A 19,259-nucleotide genomic window follows, 5' to 3' on the forward strand; every position below is an offset into this window, starting at 1 on the left:
CAATTATTTTTTTCTTGACATTGGCTTTCACCCTATGTCCCAGGCTGGTTTCCAGGTTGGTATGCATCCAAGAATGACCTCAAACTCTGGATTCCATTTTGAAAGTGTCGGGATTTGTGGCATGAGCCACCGCTCTGGTTTATGCAATGCTTGGGATTGAACCCAGAGCCTCATGTATGCTACGTAAGCACTCGACCCCTGAGCTATGCATCAGACCCCAGCCATGGTTTAAAATGTACGACTATTGACATACTGCCCTTTTGTCTTAGTCTATGGCTCTAAGTGCCAACATGTCAGTCTCTGACATTGCAGTATGTGTGTGTTCCTATATGCACATGCACACGAGTATGCAGGCATGTAGCGGTGTCCTTCTTCAGGAGCCACCACCTTATTTTTGATGAGGGGTCTCTCTGTGGGCCCCGGAACTCTCGTTGATTTGGCTGGGCTGGCTGGCCAGCACACTCCAGGGATCTGCCTGTCTCCATCTCCCCAGTGCTAGGATAGCAAGCATACACCCCCAAACCCAGATTTTTTTGCTGGGGAGGGGGTTGAGAAAGGGTTTCTCTGTTTAGTCTTGGCTGTCCTGAAACTCACTTTGTAGACCAGGCTGGCCTCGAACTCACAGAGATCCACCTGCCTCTGCCTCTGCCTCTGCCTCCTGAGTGTGGGATTAAAGGTGTGCACCAACACTGCCTGACAACACTGTAATTTTTAAAACTGGCATTTCTTTTGTATGTCTGGAGGATATTTTTGTGTATAAAATTCTTATTTTCTGTACTTACCCTCCCTTCTTTTCTGGAATTGTTGGTGTTTTTATTGGGAAGGGTTGTTTATTCAGGACTTCCCTCAAGAGTGAGTTCCTGTTCCTCCACTCACTAGCTGGCTCACACCAGCTTACACCAGTGTGACTGGAGCTCACTGCCCATGTATTTAGCTGCCACCCTCAGAATGAAAAGGCTCTGCCCAGGATAGCTAGAGGAAGTGCAATCAGCCAAGAATAAGACCCACATATTAAGATAATATCTCGCTTGCATAAAATAAGGCACAACTTCAAAGCGTCCACATTCATGATCTCATCTGGTCATTAGCAGGGCACAGGGAGGAGGGTGGAGCTCGGGACATTTTCCTTATTTTACTGCTCTGGCTTTGGGGAAGTGAATGCCATTATTACCCCACCCAACTGGAAGGCCAAGGCTGTAAGGACCCATAACAACAGTAATAGCTGATAATCTGCAGAGCTTGCTGCATGTCAAACACTTTCCTAACATTTTCTGTATATTAAAGCAATCGCTGCCAGCAAGTGCAGCAGAGTGCCGTTCATCAAAGGTTTCTAGGTCCTTCCCTGCCGGGGTGAGGAGTCTGACAGGAGGGCTGCCTCTGCTAGCTTAAGTTGAAGTTCACGCTGCTGCACTAGCTGCTTGGGAAGGCCAGACTCTTTGTCATGACAACCAGAACCCTCTGGAGTGTTGCTGGTCCATTAGAATGAGAACCTGGGCCAGCCCATAATGGATTGGTGTGAACAAAGAGTTAAGCACTTGTGTGACAGCCACGGTGATGGTTCACGACTGAAGCATCACAAAACTGTCCTGACAGATACCGAGAGGCACGTGTGTAAGCCTTACTGTGCAGAAGGGTGGGAGGCTTGCCCACGGGCATGGAGGAAGCAGAATGCGGATCCTATTAGGTAGCTTTAGAACATGTATTTAGTCACTGGGAGCCCAAGACCTCCTGTAAAGATCCCTCTTACAGATGTTTCCTGGATGGATGGATGAGAGAATGAATGACTGAGGGTAAGAACTCCAGGCCGAGTTCCAACTGGGGATACTCAATAGCTTAAGTAAGCAGTCCATCTGTGGTACATACCTGAAATTATTTATTATTTGTTTTTACCCAGGTAATGGTAGTGCATGTCCGTAATCCCAGCACTTGGGGAGCAGAGGCAGGTTGGATCAGGAGTTCAAGGCTAGCTTTGGCTACAAAGGAAGTTTGAGGTTATCCTATCTCAAAAATTAAAAAAAAATATTATTCTTGTTCTTATCCAACCTAGGTCCTCAGACAATCTGCACAAATGCTCTACCATGGCGTTTTCACGTTCTGTTTCCTCAACAACCCCGCATTGCTCATCTTAGGGCCTTTGCATTTTGGGGTCAAACTTGGAAGTCAAGTCTGCACTCCCACTAGACAGTGTTAGCTGGGAAGGTCACTGAGAGCCTCTGATGTTGACTGTTCTCATCTGTTCTATGGAGTCCTCATTGACAATGCTTAAGGCTGCTGTGGGAAACTGAGAGGAAGCACAGTGCCTGGTCATCAAACTCACCCGTAATCATTATTAACATGAATGTCAACAGTTCACAACAGTTCATTGCTTCCTAAAGGTAACCGGTTCACGCGTGCGCATTCCGCCACCGAGGCTCACCGCCCACGCCTCCCTGTCCCACTTGAGGCAGGCAGGTTCCTACCAGCAGTTGGGCAAGTTGAGGGTGATGCTAGCCTGAGTGTCTGAGCCGAACTTCATGTAGCCCAGGGTCCCCAGGCAGATATAGAGGAAGATGACAAAGGACATCCCCAGATACAGCACGGCAGGAAACTGCTGTGGGCTCTTCATCTGGCTTTTGAGAGGAAGAACCTGGAAGCAGACGGTTTGGGAAAGACCAGGTCGGAAGGAGTGGCCATGGTGGCTGTAGGTTCCCTTATAGGCACAGGTGTTCTTCTCCTGGTGGATTGAGTCAGCAGGGACCCCTCCACAAGGCCACACCCCTCCTCAAGGTCACACCCTCCATACAGCCACACTTGCTATATTGCCACATCACTCCAAATGGCCACGCCCCTCCACATGGCCACATCAGCTTTATGGCCACACCCCTCCACGTGGCCACACCTCCTCTAGATGCTCACTCCTCCTCCATCTTGTCTCACGCTTGCTATTGACCCAACACCCTGCTCAGTGTGGGCTGATTAGTCAATTTTCCATCTTTGTCATTGTCTTGGGAACTTGAGGTGTGGTCTGGGTTGGGAGGTGCCCTCATGAGTGCAGACTTTCCCATCCCCAGGAGGGAATCATGCTGCACTGCTCTCAGCACTGCTAGGGTGATATAGGGACTCACAGCTGACCACTCTGTGGGGTACCTCATCGTTCTTACCATCCCCACGCCTTCAAAGGTGAAGATGGCCGTGCCAAAGAACAACAAGAAAGTCTTCCAGCTTGCGACCAGGGGCAGGCTGCTGTGACGTGGGGTCTCCTGAAAGAGAGGAAGGGTGTTGGCTTTGCCGTGGGGAGGTCATCCTGGGTCATGTCCGATGACAGATAGTGTAAGGGGCACTGTTACATTCTGTCTTATCTTTTTTTTTTTTTTTTTTTAAAAAGTGTTCTAATTAATTAGCTAATTTATTTTGGGACAGAGTCTCCTGCAGCCCAGGCTGACCTTGAGCTCAGTATGTCCCTGAGAACGATTTTGAATTCCTGACCCTCCTGTCTCTGTCTCCATCTCCAGTGCTGGGACTACAGGTGTGCACTACCAGGTGTAGTTTTAGGCAGTGTTGAAGATGGAACCGAGGTCCTCCTGCATTCTAGGTGAGCACTCTACCCACGTAGCCCCATCCCAGTCTAGTTTATTTACATTGACCGCGGCAAAGCAGCATCAAACTTTCCACTTAGTCATTTTGCCCACTGAATGTGTGCACCCCGTGACATTCCCGTCACTGCTGTTCATCAGCAGAGCTTTCTTACCAACCCAATCTGAAACTCTAATTCTTTGTTCTCTACCTCTTAGCAATGCCTGTGTCTGTTCTGCCTGTATAAATGTGGCTGCCTAAGTGCCTCCTGTGATCAGGAGCTTGTAGCATTTGTATTTTTTGTGCTTGGCTTATTTCACTTAGCTTAGTGCCTTTTAAGGTTCATGCATGTTGTAGCATTCATTAGAATTTCATTCCTGGACCTGGAGAGATGGGCCCAGCGGTTAAGAGTGCTTGCTGCTCTTTCAAAGGACTGGAGTTCATTTCCCAGCACCCACATCAGGCAACTCACAACCACCAGTAACTCTAGCTTCAGGCATTCTGACACCTTCTTCTGGCCTCATGGACACACACACACACACACACACACACACACACACACACACACACACAGAGAGAGAGAGAGAGAGAGAGAGAGAGAGAGAGAGAGAGAGAGAGAGAAGAGAGAAATATTTTTAAAAGCCCTCTCATTTTTCTTTAGTGCTCAGTAATATTCTACTCCCCCCCCTGCCCCCCATACAGTTTGTCTTCTCATCTTAAATATGGAACAGTCAGGACAGTGGAAGAAGGCAATTGCCCAAGGCTATTTTGCAAGCTACTCACACAGCCCAGGTAAGGATGCCTGTCCCCTGCTCCTGACCTTTAACATCTCTGTACCACCGCAATCTGCCAGTTGATACAGTAGCCATCGTAGATAAAGAGAGTGATAATTTATTTGTGTCAGTGTATCAGGTAGCCCAAGATGCCCTCAAACTTGTTCTGCAGCCAAAGGAGGAGTGATTATAACAGATTTCTGTGGTGGGTAGGATAAATAAAGGTTTCTCAAAGATATCCTCATCCTAATTCCAGGAACCTGTGAGCAGATTATTTTATTTATTTATTTATTTATTTATTTATTTATTTATTTATTTATTTATTTATTTATTTATTTATTGCCATGGTCTCTCCATGTAGCCCTGGCTGTCCACTCTCAATGTAGACCAGACTAGGCTCAAACTCACAGAGTTCTGATTGCCTCTACTTCCCAACTACTGAGGTTCAAGGCATGCGACAGCAAAACGGGGTGGATTATGTTATTTTTTTATTTTTTTATTTTTTGAGTTAGGTTCTTGTTATGGAGACCAAGCTATCTTCTTGTCCTGGCCTCCCAAGTGCTAGGATTAATGGGTGCATACCACCATGCTTGGCTAGAGTGTTGAGTTTTCAAAAGGAATTTAGGATGTTAAAGCAGATGACCTTACACAGGGAGACAAACTTGGATTATTTGAGTCAGATAAGAGTCCTTAAAAGAAGAGAGAAGTGGAAGAGGGAACAAGGATGCAGCAAGGAAAGACTCAGCCTAGTGTTGCTGGTTTTGACCATGGAAGGGGCCATGGGCCAAGGCATGCTGGGAAAGGCAAGAAAGCAGACTCTTGAAACCTCTGGAAAAGCTATAGCCTTGCTGATCTCTGATTAGTCAGTGAGACCTCCAGCACCATAGAGGAAATCTGTGCCATTTTAGGGCTGGGATGTAGATTAGTTGGTAGTATGCTTGCCCAGCATACAATAAGACCTGAGTTTGATCCCCAACTCTCTAGAAATCCAAATGCACTGGCACATGCCTGTAAACCCAGCTCTTGGGAGGTAGAAGCAGGAAGACCAGAAGTTCATGGTCACCCTCCAATACTTAAAGAGCTCAAAGTTACCCGGTTTCAAGACAAATACCCTGAAACCAAAGAAAATAAGCCCAAACAAAAACAACCAAAAACTGTCCTGGGTTATAGTTTAGTTTGTAGAGTGCCTGCCTAACAGACAGGAAGTGCTGCATAAGTTGGGTGTCAAGGTGCATGTCTGTAAGTCTGGCACTCAGAAGTGGAGTCAAGGTCATGCTTAGCTACAAAGCCAACCTGGGCTACATAAGACCCTGGGTTTTTGTTGTTGTTTGTTTTTTTAAACTTTGCAGATTTGTGGTTATTTGTTATAGCAGCAACAGGACACTAATATAATTCCATAGACTTTCATGATCAAAGAAATGAAGCAACAATGGTGGAATGCTAGCGGGAACGATGGGAGGTAAACCAGTTGGCCCTTCAGAAAGATCTGCCCACCTGCTGCCCCTGCTCCTTAGAGCCTTTTTCTGGAACTGGGATAGAGATAGTATTTTGCAGTTGTTTTATTTCGAAGATAGAAGAAGTTGTGTAAAGTCCTTCGTACCAAGTAGATCAAATTCCTTATCTATCTATCTATCTATCTATCTATCTATCTATCTATCTATCTATCTATCTATCTATCTATCTATGACTTTAAAATGTTTCTAATACATTTATATCACTGGGGGGAGGGGCACTTCCTCTATTGTTTTACTTTTTTTTTTTTTTTTGGTTTTTCATTTTTTGAAATAGGGTTTCTCTGTATAGCTTTGGAGCCTGTCCTGGAACTCACTCTGTAGTCTAGGCTGGCCTCAGACTCACAGAGATCCACCTGCCTCTGCCTCCTGGGTGCTGGGACTAAAGGCGTGTGCCAACACCGCCTGGCGATTCTTAATTTTAAGAGTCCCCGACTGAACTTAGAGTTCACCATTTTAGCTAGACTGTCTGGCCAGTGAACCCCCCCACCTGCCTTCACTCTCTCAATTCTGGGGTTACATGTGTGCCCCACTGTGCTAGGCTGTCATGTGGATACTGGGCATGGGAACTCAGTTCCTCTGCTAGGGCAGCAAGCACCTCACCCACTGGGCCCTCTCCCAATCTCCATACTGTGGTATTTCTTGGTATTTCATTGAAATGATGGGAAGTGTGACATCCTTCTTTATCTCTTGTTACTGAGCCCCAAATTCCCATCTTCTCAAACAACACCTGATCACAGATGACATTCAGCAGCTAAATTACCTAGCAATTCAATTTTTGGATATGACTATGATACTGAAGACGAGGGTGTTGATGATAATGATGCCTAACTTTTACAGCTTGGGGGACACAAGTATTTCTAGAAATCATCTAGGTTCAGAGCAGGGGACCCACCACTTTCTCAAAGCATCGGTAACCCTGCCATGTCTCAGAAGCCTTGGACCCTGACCTCCTCCTGTGTGGCGTCAAACACACACCTGGATGAGATACTCGAAGATCAGAGCCAGGCTGCCCAGGGTGGTGATGGTGGCCAAGGTGGAGAAGATGGACAACACCTGTGGGTTCTGGACCAGCACCAGCAGGATGAGGAAGGGCAGGATGGTGAGCATGTAGAAGCGAGCATCCAGGACGGGGGTCAGCACCAAGCTCTTCCTGGGCTGGCAGACATTGGAGGTGAAGTGAGCTTCTTCCACAATCTGCCAAAGGGGCACAGTGAAAGTCGGGGCATCAATCAGGAATCACTAAGAACCGTTTCAATTAAGATTTCAGTTGAATGGCTGATGACCTACTGCCCCAGCAGAAAGATATTATTCATGAGTTGTGTAAAACTTCAACATAACAAGATGTCTTTGAAAACATTTTTTTTTTTAAATTTTTTGGTTTTTCGAGACAGGGTTTCTCTGTGTAGTTTTGCGCCTTTGCTGGATCTCACTTTGTAGACCAGGCTGGCCTCGAACTCACAGAGATCCGCCTGCCTCTGCCTCCCAAGTGCTGGGATTAAAGGCGTGTGCCACTACCGCCCGGCTCTGAAAACATTTTCTAAGGGGCTAGAGAGGTGGCTCAGTGCTTAAGAACACTGGTTGCTCTTACAGAGGACCTGAGTTCAATTCCCAGCACCCACAGGGTGGTTCACAGTTCCAGGAAAGCCAACACCTTCTTCTGACTTCCATGGGCTTGTAGTACGCATACATACAATCAGGCAAAACATTCATACACATAAAAATCAAGTAAATAAACCTTTAAAACATTTTTAGATTTATTTAATTTTATTGTATGTGTGTTTTGCCTGCATATATGTAAGTGGATCATGTACATGCCGGGTGTTGGAAGAGGTCAAAAGACGAAGTCAGGTTTCCCGAAACCAGAGTTACAGACAGCTGTGAATCACCATGTGGTGCTGGGAACCAAACCCGGCTCTGGGTCCTCTGAAAGAGCAACAAACGCTCTTAACTGCTGAGCCATCTCTCCAGCTCCATAGGTGAGTGTCTTCTGTGAGTCTGCGCACTTACACATATGTGTTCCTGGGGGTGGGGCTTGCAGAGGACGACTCAGTATTGTTTCTCAGGTTTGTCCACCTTGGGTTTTTGACACAGGGTCTCTCATTAGCTGTGAACTGGGCACGTTAGGCTAGATTGGTCATCCAGTGAGCGGCAGTCACCTGTCTCTGGCTCTTCAGCACAGGAATTACAGCTGCATGCCACCAAACCCGGCTTTTTTATATGTGGGTCCTGGGAGATGGAAACCATGCCCTTGTGCTTGCAAAGACAAGAATTTTACTGACTGAGCTATGCTCTCACGTCCCCTCCCCCCACTTTTTGAGATAGGGTCTCATGTATCTGAGGCTGGCCTCAGACTTGCTATGTAGCCGTGATTGACCTTGAACTTTTGATCATTCTGCTTCTACCTTCCAAGCGTGGCATTATGGATGTGAGCTGCCATGCCTGGTTTTCTGTGTCCTGTGTTTTTATTTGGCAAGCCTAGAAACCTTTAACTGTAGTGGGTGTGATTCTGACAACCGGAAACCCTGGGCATCATAAAACCCAAAGACCCAACGGTCTTTTTGTCTGATAGACAGTCTCTTGGTCCCCTCCCCCCTCACATGACTAGAGAAAAGGTTTCAGTTGCACAAGCACACCCTCTGGGCAGGACTGGGAACCCAGCGGTCGCTCCTCCACCAACCCCTCCGTTACACAGCTCACTGTTCTTCCTGGATGCCTGGGTGTGCTCTTCCGTCCCACAAAGCCATAAAAGAGTGCTCTCACCGACTTGTCTCATGTTAGAGACATGATGAGGGGAAGGTGACAGCCTGTTAGACATCTTGGATGTGACAACCTGAGATGCCTAAGGGTCGACTCCATCTATGCTTTCCAGACTGAAGATGTGGGACTTTGGCTCTGCTCTGGTCCCAACTGTGGTCTAAGATGGGGCAGACTGGCTCCGATGTTATGGTCCCACTAACAGCCCTGGCCTCGGGAGGTCTGCTCTCTTGCTCTCCTCGTTTCTCCTCTCTCTCCTTCTCTCCTCCCACTCTGCCCAGAAGAGCCCTCTTTACCTGTTGTAAATTGTCTGCCATAAACATGAAATACACGCTGCAGAAGCCCAGCTGAGTGATGATCAGCAGGAAGCTCACAATGTACCTAGAAGGAAGAGGATGAGGAAAAGAAGTTGTTGTTTAGAATGGGTTTCATTTTCAAAACAATTATTTCTGATGATTGTATTTTGAGAAATTTCAGGCCTTCAGAAAAAGCTGATAGTATGGTAGAATTAACAGCCATAAACTCTGGCTTTAGGTTTTGTTTTGTTGTTTTGTTTTGAGATAGGGCCTCATGTAGCCCAGGCTGGCCTCTCATTAGCCAGGTGGTTAAGTGTGACCTTCAACTCCTGATTTTCTAGCTTCTACCCCAGGAGTGCTGATATCACCACAACCAGCCACATCCACACATTCTCATGAATGTCTGAGCAACCACCTTTGCCCTAGTTACATTCTGGGTATATATATTCAACACACACACACACACACACACACACACACACACACACACACACACACACACACACATACACACAGCACGCAAAGCAAACACTCACAGCACACACACACAACACACACAGCACACACACACACAGAGCACACACAGCACATACACATAGACACACACACAGCATACACACACACTCTTTTTAGAATCATTTCAATGATAATTTCAGAAGTCATGAAACATCTACCTGGAATACCTCAAGCAGATTTCTCTTAATCCTTGACAGACAGAAATTAACTTTAACATCAAATATATAGCCTATATTTTAGATATCTTATCTCACAAGTGTCCTTTTCTTTTTTGAGAGGGGCATTGTCTCATGTAGCCAAGGCTGTAAACTCCCTATGTAGCCCAGGCTGCCTCTGAATTCCTGATTCTCCTGCTTTTACTTCCAAGTGCTGGAACTGCAAGTGTGCCATTATACCTGGCTTAACTTTTATTTATTCATTTATTTATTCATTCATTCATTTATGTATGTATGTATGTATTTATTTATTTAATTTCCAAGGCTGTGTGTTATATTTAGCTGTACCTGTTTAGTCCCCCCCCAACATGGAATATTTTGTGTGCATGTACACCTGTTGGTTTTTTGTTTGTTTGTTTTTGTTTTTTGAGACAGGGTTTCTCTTCATAGTCCTGGCTGCTCTGGAACTAGGTCTGCAGGTCAGAACTCACAGAGATTCACCTGCCTCTGCCTCCTGAGTGCTGGGATTAAAGGTGTGTGCAGCTGTTTTACACTAGGTTATTTTGGAGAGTCCAGGCTGGCCTTATGTAAACTGCCCACAAACTGTGTTTGTGTGACCATTTCCTCCAGATTAGACTTCTGGAAGCACTTTGGGTGGGACGACAAAAACATCAACTCTGTTCCTCTTTCTTTCTTCCTTTCTTTCTTTCTTCCTTCCTTCCTTCCTTCCTTTCTTTCTTTTTAAAGTAATTTATTATTATTATTTTTTTAATGGTTTTTCGAGACAGGGTTTCTCTGTGTAGCTTTGCGCCTTTCCTGGTTGTAGACCAGGCTGGCCTCGAACTCACAGAGATCCGCCTGGCTCTGCCTCCCAAGTGCTGGGATTCAAGGCGTGCGCCGCCGCTGCCGCTGCCACCACCACCACCCAGCAAAATAATTTATTCTTATTTTATGTACACTGATGTTTTTGCCTGCATGCATGTCTATGTGAGGGTGTCAGATCTTGTAGTTACAGACAGTTGTGAGCTGCCATATGGGTGCTGAGATTTGAACCTGGGTCCTCTGGAAGAGTTTTCAGTGCTCTTAATCGTTGAGCCAGCAAACCCCCCCTCCCCGCCCCCCCCTTTCCTCTTTCAGAACCCTGGGTGGGTGGGGGTGTCAATAGCCTGCTGTCCTGTGGTTTTGGATCTCTCTTCATTCATGTACCCCCTCACACCCAAAGCTTTAGAACTTAATGACAGATACCCTTTTATAAAGCTGGTTCAAGGCAAACCTGTGCACTGCACTTTATTACAACTCTTACATTTGAAAAATTACCATGTTCATTGTGCTCTGTGGGTTTTTGTTCGTTGTTTGGTCATTTCCTGTTTTCTGATACTGGGGATTAAACCCTGCATGCTAGGCAGGTGCTCTACCCCTGAGCTACAGCCAAGTCCTGTTTTTCTCTTTGCCTTCAACTTTTCACTTTTTTGGTGGTAGCTTGCCTTGGCAGCTAGCTTGTCCAGTCGGCATATCCGATTTTCTGGATCCTGCTGACTTTCTTGTGTACCGTTTATCCTGGTCTCCCATCCTTGGGGGTTTCTTGTGAGCTGATCTCAGACCAGGAGCTTTGATTAGGTGACGTTTCTTCACTGATTTTTTTTCCTCTGGCAAGAGGATTTCAGATTAGATCTCTATTCTATCACAAGACACCTGTGGCATGGGCTGGTGTGGGCTTAGCTTGGCACCCTGGGCAGGGCCACCACTGCACCCTCCTTTATAAATTCCCCACTGACTGTCCATCTAAAGGCTGAGCATCCATCAATGATTGCTACCTGGGCGGGGGGGGGGGGGGGGGCAGGCAGTTCTTCCTCAAGCCACTGAGTTCCTCTTAGTGCCCCGAAAATGAAGAATCGCTGGTTGAAATGAGACTTCCCTCCAAGTATTTCCAACTTTTCTCAGTTACTGATCTCCAAAGCACTGGGACAAGGGAATTCTGGCGGGTGGAGAGTAGAGATCTCAAGTTCTAGTCCTTACTCTGGCACTAAATTCCTGTGTGGCTTTCAGCAACCTGCTTGTCTTCTCTGAGCTGTATAATTTTTCCATCTCTACAGGCATGGGTACAGTGAACTCTGAGGGCTGTTTTTGTCCTACATAGCTACTTAAGATAGCATCAGCGTGGATCCTGACCTCATCTGGCTGATAACGAACAATTCCTGATTGGGAGATCAGTGCTGGCCTGAGGAGCCTGAGGTAGGCGGTACGGAAGGGGCCTCAGTGTTGACTCCCTGCCTGGAGAAGAACTGTCAGAAAAGGTCTCACGGAGGGGCCTCGGGGTTTTTCAGTTCCTCCACTATCAGGGTCTTCTATACTTTTGAGGTGTTATTTTGTTGTGAGAATCCTGGTCACCCCTATTTTTCTAGGGCAGTGAAATCTCACCCTGGGTCCTATTTGAGATTGGTAAGATGACCAGCGATGCTCAAATAGAAAAGCATTTTGAACACACCATCAATGTGTGTGTGTGTGTGTGTGTGTGTGTGTATGTGTGTGTGTGTGTGAGTTTGAGGCCAGCCTGATCTACAGAGTGAGTTCTGGGACAGCCAGGACTATACAGAGAAACCCTGTCTCAAAAAAAAAAAAAGTAGCTCACTCTGTAGATCAGGCTGGCCTCAAACTCACAGCAAATCACCTGCCTTTGCCTCCTGAGTGTTGGGATCAAAGGTGTGTGCCACCACTGCCCGGCATGCTTAGCTGTTTTAAAATCCTGGCCCAGGGGTCTCCCTACATCACTATGTCTTGAATTCAGGGAGGCATTGAGCTCCGGGTATTTCTGACAGCCTTCAGGGAGGGTGGCTGTCCTGGCTCCCTCTGCTACTGTGATAAAACACTCAGACCAAAAGCAACATAAGAAAGGAGGGTTTATCCAGCCTACACTCCCAGGTCACAGTCCTGTTGAGGAAAGTCAGGACCGGAGCACGATGTAAGAACCTGAAGCAGAACTCACGGAAGAATGCTTCTTACTGGCTTGCTCACAAGTTCATGTTTAACTAGGTTTTTTGTTTGCTTGTTTGTTTATATAGACCCCGAGAATGGGGCTGTGGGCTGGATTCTCCTATACCAATTAACAGTCAAGACAATTACCGATAAGCCAATCTGATCAGGGCAATTCATCAGTTTAGGCTTTCCTCCTGGATGACTCTATGCTGTGCCAAGGTGACAATTAAAGCTAACTAGGACAGTGGCATGATAGGTCTATGCTACCAGGACTGACTCACCATTAACTTCTTATCAAACAAGGTGTAACAGGGTAAAAAGTTCTCCATCTTGTCTCAGCTGAAGCCATATTTGGTCTCTATCTCCTGCCCTGGAAAGTCCCGTGGGAAAGCACCCAACTCCATTCTAGACACCCGGTCAAATGCCCCAGCTAACTGCATGTTCCTGGCTCTTGTTAAACTGCTTGCTAGGTTCCCCTTGCAACTGCCAGCCAGGATGTAGTTTTTCTGTGTTCTTTGTCTTTAAAAACTCCCTGTAATATGCATCCAGGGCTGCTCTGTGAGAAGTGTTTCTCTCCAGTCAGTTGCAGGCCAGCTTAATACGGACTCTCAATTCGAACTTTGGTTGTGCAAGTGGTCTCTGGGTCTTTACCCCATAACAAAGGGAACACACTAAATGTCCATCTCCAGGGGAATGTTCAACAAAAACAGGGCAAACTTCTGCACCAGAGAACTCTGTGAGCCTTTAAATGATGAAATGTGTCTGCATGTCTCAAGATGAAAAAAAAAGAGGAATATTGTCTCTGATGATTGATTTCTGCTGTTCGGGTGGCAGGATGTAGAATCACAAGGAAAACAAATCTTTGGCATGTCTGTGAGAGACATTCTAGAATAAGTTGGCTATCTGGGTTTAGTGATGCATGTCTTCATTCCCAGCACTCGGGAGGCAGAGGCCAGCCTGGTCTACATAGTGAGTTCCAGGACACTCAGAGCTATGTAGAGAGACCCTGTACAAACAAAACCCAAATAAGTAAAAACCAAAAAAATAAAAAAAAGGAACAAAAACCAAAAAAAAAAAAGAAAAAGAAAAAGAAAGAAAGAAAAAAAAAAAGAAAAAAGAAGAATAGGCTAACCGAGGTGAGAAGACCCACACTGGATTTGGGCAACACCATTCTGTGTGCTCGGGCTCAGACTGAATAACAAAAGGAAACCGTGAGCTGAGCACCAGCAATCCTCTCTCTGCTTCCTGATGGTGTACACAATGTGACCAGCTGTTTCCTGTCCCAGCTGCCATACCTTCCCTAACACTGGAACTGTGAGCTGGAATAAACCTCCATTCCTCAGGTTGTTTCCCTCAGATACTCTGCTGCAGCAACAGAACAAGTAACTGTTACATTGTTAGATAAAAACATCTAATTTCACGCTGGTTGTGGAGGTGCACTTGGGGAGAAGGAGGAGGGTCAGGAATTCAGGGTCGTCTTGAGGCTACAAAGCATGTTTGAGGCCAGCCTAGTGATCGGGAGACCCTGTCTCAAACACACAAATAAATAAGCCAGAAAGCAAAATGAACTTCAAGTTTACACGATTCTAGGCAACATACAAGAAAATGTAAAATGACCTAGGGCTGGGGCTGTAGCTAGGTTGGTAGAGTTCTAGCCTAGTGTTTATGAAGCTTCACTTCTTGGCACAGTATGAGCCCAGCTAGGTCTTATACAAGAAGTTCAAAGTCATCCTTGGCTTCTTAGCTAGTTCAAGGTCACCCTGGCTATGAGTTCTTGATGTGAGGGTCCTGGTGCAGTCCCACAAAAGGCACCATCCAAGTATGCAATCAACAAGAGCATTTATTATTCCAGCATGCCGGGGCCTGCAATCCCACACAAAGGCAAGATGGTGAAGACCCCAAGAGGGATGTGTGGGGCTCCTTTTGAGCATAGCCAAGGGGAGGTCTTAGAGTAGTTAGGTCATTTTATCTGTGATTGGCTTAAGAAAGTGGCAATCATATTAGCACATCTGTATGGGCCAGGGCTAGTCAGAGGCTGATCAGGGCTAAGGTTTTCCCATTTGGGGGCAGGCTTGGGAGAGTCCCAGGCTTGTCCTTCTTTGGTTATCACCTTGAGCTGTTTGTGGCTCAGGTCTGCAGTGCATGTATCAGGCCTCCTTGTCCTTGCTATTGGGGGTGCTGGAGATTGATTGTCCTTTGTGACTCTTTCAGAAACTGCTTATTCAGTCTCAGGAAATTGAAATGAGGCCTGATCTCTGAGAGAAGACTGAGCAGCCTGTTACAGAGTCTGACTGGTCCTCTCACTTGTCTTTCTTTCTTTCAGAAAAAAAAAAAGCAATTAACACATACCTTTCACACACACACACACACACACACACACACACACACAATATATATATATATATATATATATATATATATATATATATATATATATATATATATATATATAAAGAAAGAAAGCCTTGAAAGGGCTATTTATGAACCAGAGTGAAGAAAGAGGTGGGTTGGGGCCATGGAGAGATCTTCTACCTTGCTTGACAGTTTCCAAAAAGAGCCTTTCTGCTTAAAAACTTATGCAAACAGGGGCTGGAGAGAGGGCTCACTAAGAGCAAATGCTCTTGTAGAGTACCCAGGTTCAGTTCCCAGCACCCACATCAGGTGGCTTATAACCGCCCATAACTCTAGCTCCAGGGGATCTGGCATTCTTTTCTGGCCTCTTTGGGAACTTGCACTCATGTACACATGCTCACATATAAACATGCAGATAGATATAATTAAACATAAAATTAAAAAGAAAACAAACTTGTGGGAGCAGACATAAAGACAGGGTAGGTGGGGGTGTGATCATGGTTTCATCCCTGTGAGTGTTTGTGACCGGTACCTGCCCCACACTGAGTGCGTCCTCAACCAAGGATTTGGGCATGTTTCCAGGCTGTACATTGTGGTCTCTTCATAGCTGACAAAACTCTTCTGCAGTCTAGGATGAAAGGACAAATGATGCATAAGTTAAAACACTTTGGCTAAAGGTATAGTATGTGCCTAAGCTGGTGACTGCTGTGTATTTGTGTGATAGCGTAGAGTGTTCTGTGAATTTTCTAATAATAGTACCATTAATGCAACTTTCAGCAGTTAGTTACTAGCTTATACAATTTTTATGCACTTATGGTTTTTTTTTTTTTTGAGACAGGGTCTCATGTAGCCTAGGGTGGATTTGTGCATCTGGGGATGACTTTGAACTCTTGATTCTTCTCTCCCCACATTCCTGCAGTCATACATATGCTCAGTAGCATGCTTTAAACACAATATTTAAGAAGATTTCCTTGGTTTTGTTCTTTGGAATAAGCAGTATTGGTGCACTAGTTTAAATAAGCAAAGCAGGAGACGAGGTGGAGGAGAAGGGGGAGTGGGCATGGCCAGCCAATGACTGTTTTGGTTTTCAAAGTAAATTTGACACTTCGATTTGGGAGAATTTTATTTGTTTATTTGGTTTATTTTTTTTTTTAGATTTATTTGTTTATTATGTATACAGCATGTACATGTATGCCTGCAGGCCAGAAGAGGGCACTAGATCTCACTATAGATGGTTGTTGAGCCACCATGTGGTTGCTGGGAATTGAACTCAGGACCTCTGGAAGAGCAGTCAGTGCTCTTAACCTCTGAGCCATCTCTCCAGCCCCCAATTTTTAAGTTTTTAAGGGGGAGTGGGTGGCTCTGCAGAAGGACCCTTCTGGCCCTGAGTGGGAGCAGAGAGGAGCAGTTACTGCTGACCAGATGCCACATGCACAGTGCTAACTACAGGGCTGGGGGAGAGGGAGGAGGCTCAGGACTTTTATGGAGCCTTCTAACCAGCACCCCACTGGACCTGGTGTGTGTCTGTCATCTCAGGACTGTGGAGGCAGACACAGGAGATCCTGAGATCAAGTTCGTTCTGGACTACATAAAGAATTAAAGACAACCTGGGAAATAACCCAAACAAAAATGGCAGAAGGCCCTAGTTGGACAAAAGACCATTGTCTTTGTGTCAGAGAAAAAGGAGAGACGTTCAGCCAAAGGGCAAAGCCAGACTGATGCAACTGTGGGCAGGTTGGTGCCTGCAGGAGGTGTGAGGGCCCCGAGGGCTTGGGAGGGGGCACCCGGAGATTCCCTGATGGTGAGGAATGGGTCTAATAATAAAAAGAAGGGGAGGATTTTGGCTGGTTAAGCATTCAGGCTTTGGAGCAACACAGTTCAGCTGAGATTCATTCTGGATGAGGACTCAGAGGCCTCCAGTCTGAGGAGACAAGACCAGCTGAGGATCCGGCGAGTTTTTGAGAAAACATTTTACTTTGAAGACTAAACTACCCTTCAACTTGTGATTCTCCTGTCTTAGCTTCTTGACTGCTGAATTACAGGGCCTTTCTCTGGTCTGGACCTCACCACGTAGGTTTCACTGGCTGGCAAGTGAGCTTCAGTGATCTGCCCATCGCTGCTGGGATGACAAAGGCCCACCACTATCCCTGGATTTTAAACAGGTTAGCATACATAAGAATGAGTTTCCTCTCTCTTAGCTGAAGAGGATCGCTAAAGCAGGAAGGGTCACCGTGAGGATCAAGAGCTTAATAAGAAGATCAAGCGAGTCCCAGCGGCGGCCCACAGAGGTAGACAGGCCCGGCGGCAAAGACAAGCAGACGCAGGTAGGCCTGCGGCGGGGGACGGTGGAGGTAGACGGGCCCAGCGGCGGCAGCCACAGGGATATTCAGACCCAGCGGCAGCCGGCAGAGACATTCAGGCCCAGCGGCGGCCCGCTGAGGTAAACGGGCCCGGCGGCAGCGGCCGACAGGGACATTCAGGCCCGGCAGCAGCCGGCAGAAACATTCAAGCCCAGCGGCGGCCCATAGAGGTAGACAGGCCCGGCGGTAGAGACAAGCAGACGCAGGTAGGCCTGCGGCGGCGGCCCGCGGAGGTAGACGGGCCCAGCAGCAGCCCGCTGAGGTAGACGGGCCCAGCGGCGGCAGCCGACAGAGATATTCAGGCCCGGCGGCAGCCGGCAGAGACATTCAGGCCCAGCGGCGGCCCACAGAGGTAGACAGGCCCGGCGGCGAAGACAAGCAGACGCAGGTAGGCCTGTGGCGGCGGCCTGTGGAGGAAGACGGGCCCAGCGGCAGCCCGCTGAGGTAGACGTACAGCGGCCGACAGGGACATACAGGCCCGGCGGCGGACCGCAGAGGTAAACAGGCCCAGGGACGGAGACAAGCAGACGCAGCTTGGAACAGGGACGCCCCTAACCCCAACATCTGGGGAAGAAGCTATCTCCGTGGGTCAGAACCAGAACGAATCTGAACACTCCGTCTGAGGACAACCCAGGGCCCAGCTGCTGATCCTGTGAAACCCAACAACTTGGAGGTGTTGGTGAGACTACCCTGCTCAGCTGAAACCCATCTGGGAGAGGATTCAGATGCCTACAGTTTAAAGTCTGAAGAAACAAGATCAGCTGAGGAGTTGACAAATGAACAAAAAGTGACCTGAGAACACAGAAGAAGGCGCTACCCAGACACCAAACCAGATCACCAGAATCATAAGTATATAATTCACCGATCGAAATCAGCTGCCCCTGAAGAAATAGCCCAATAGCACCAATTTAACCAAGAACCCCTACTAAACCAAGACTAAAAATTAGAACAAGAGAGGCACTCTCAGACACAGACACCACCTGCACCTCACAGAGGAAGAGATGAGTAGGCGCCAGTGCAAAAATACAGGCAACAACATAAAGACCTACATGGCAACATCAGAACCTAGTGATTCTACACCTGCAAGACCTAAACATACCATGACAGAAGAAACAGAAGAAATCAACCCTAAAAATGACATTAAGAAGATGATAGAGGCCCTTAAAGAAGAAATAAAACATTCCCTCAATGAGGAAATAAAAACTTTCCTTAAAGAGGAATTGAAAAACTACCTTAAAGAGGAAATAAAAACTTTCCTTAAAGAGGAAATAAAAAACTCCCTTAAAGAGGAAATAAAAACTTCCCTTAAAGAGGAAATGAAAAACTCCATTAAAGAGGAAATAAAAAACTCCCTTAAAGAAATGGAAGAAAAAACGAACAAAAAATGGGAAGAAATCAAAGAAAGCCAAGAAAAAGCAATTAAACAGATGAAAGAAACATTCCAAGATCTGAAAAATGAATTTGAGACAATAAAGAAAACACATGCTGAGGGAATGCTGGAAATAGAAATCCTGACAAAACGAACAGGAACTACAGAAACAAGCATAACCAACCGATTGCAAGAGGTGGAACAGAGAATCTCTGACACTGAAGACACGATAGAGAAAATAGATTCGTCAGTCAAAGAAAACAATAAAGACAAAAAAGTCCTAACACAAAACGTCCAGGAAATTTGGGACACCATGAAAAGACCAAACCTAAGAATAATAGGGATAGAAGAAGGAGAAGAATACCAACTCAAAGGCACAGAAAATATATTCAACAAAATCATAGAAGAAAACTTTCCTAACCTAAAGAAAGAAATACCTATGAAGATACAAGAAGCTTACAGAACACCGAATAGGCTGGATCCAAAAAAAAAGTCCCCTCGCCACATAATAATCAAAACACTAAACACACAGAATAAAGAAAAAATATTAAGAGCTGCAAAGGAAAAGGACCAAGTAACATATAAAGGCAAACCCATCAGAATAACACCAGACTACTCAATAGAGACTATGAAAGATAGAAGATC

The 19,259-nt window shown here is 46.2% G+C and overlaps 1 protein-coding gene and 1 long non-coding RNA gene across 3 annotated transcripts in view; one reads left to right on the forward strand and one right to left on the reverse strand.

The window, feature by feature from the left end:
• Slc36a3 (solute carrier family 36 member 3) overlaps positions 1–19,259 on the reverse strand; it is a 35,377-nt gene that overhangs the window by 3,014 nt on the left and 13,104 nt on the right. For both annotated transcript variants that reach the window (XM_042284017.2, XM_042284018.2), the window contains 5 exons: positions 15,418–15,513; positions 8,890–8,974; positions 6,815–7,033; positions 3,141–3,239; positions 2,460–2,626 (listed from right to left, as the gene is read on the reverse strand). In XM_042284017.2, the coding sequence (XP_042139951.1) occupies positions 2,460–2,626; positions 3,141–3,239; positions 6,815–7,033; positions 8,890–8,974; positions 15,418–15,513 (666 nt within the window). The remainder of the gene's footprint in view (positions 1–2,459; positions 2,627–3,140; positions 3,240–6,814; positions 7,034–8,889; positions 8,975–15,417; positions 15,514–19,259) is intronic.
• LOC121831796 (uncharacterized) lies at positions 2,243–13,564 on the forward strand. Its single transcript, XR_006075379.2, has 4 exons — positions 2,243–2,375; positions 3,492–3,571; positions 4,255–4,344; positions 11,654–13,564. It is a non-coding gene; the product is annotated as an uncharacterized LOC121831796 (long non-coding RNA).

This window comes from Peromyscus maniculatus, chromosome 8 (genome assembly GCF_049852395.1).
Source record: "Peromyscus maniculatus bairdii isolate BWxNUB_F1_BW_parent chromosome 8, HU_Pman_BW_mat_3.1, whole genome shotgun sequence".
Taxonomy (NCBI): Eukaryota; Metazoa; Chordata; class Mammalia; order Rodentia; family Cricetidae; genus Peromyscus; species Peromyscus maniculatus.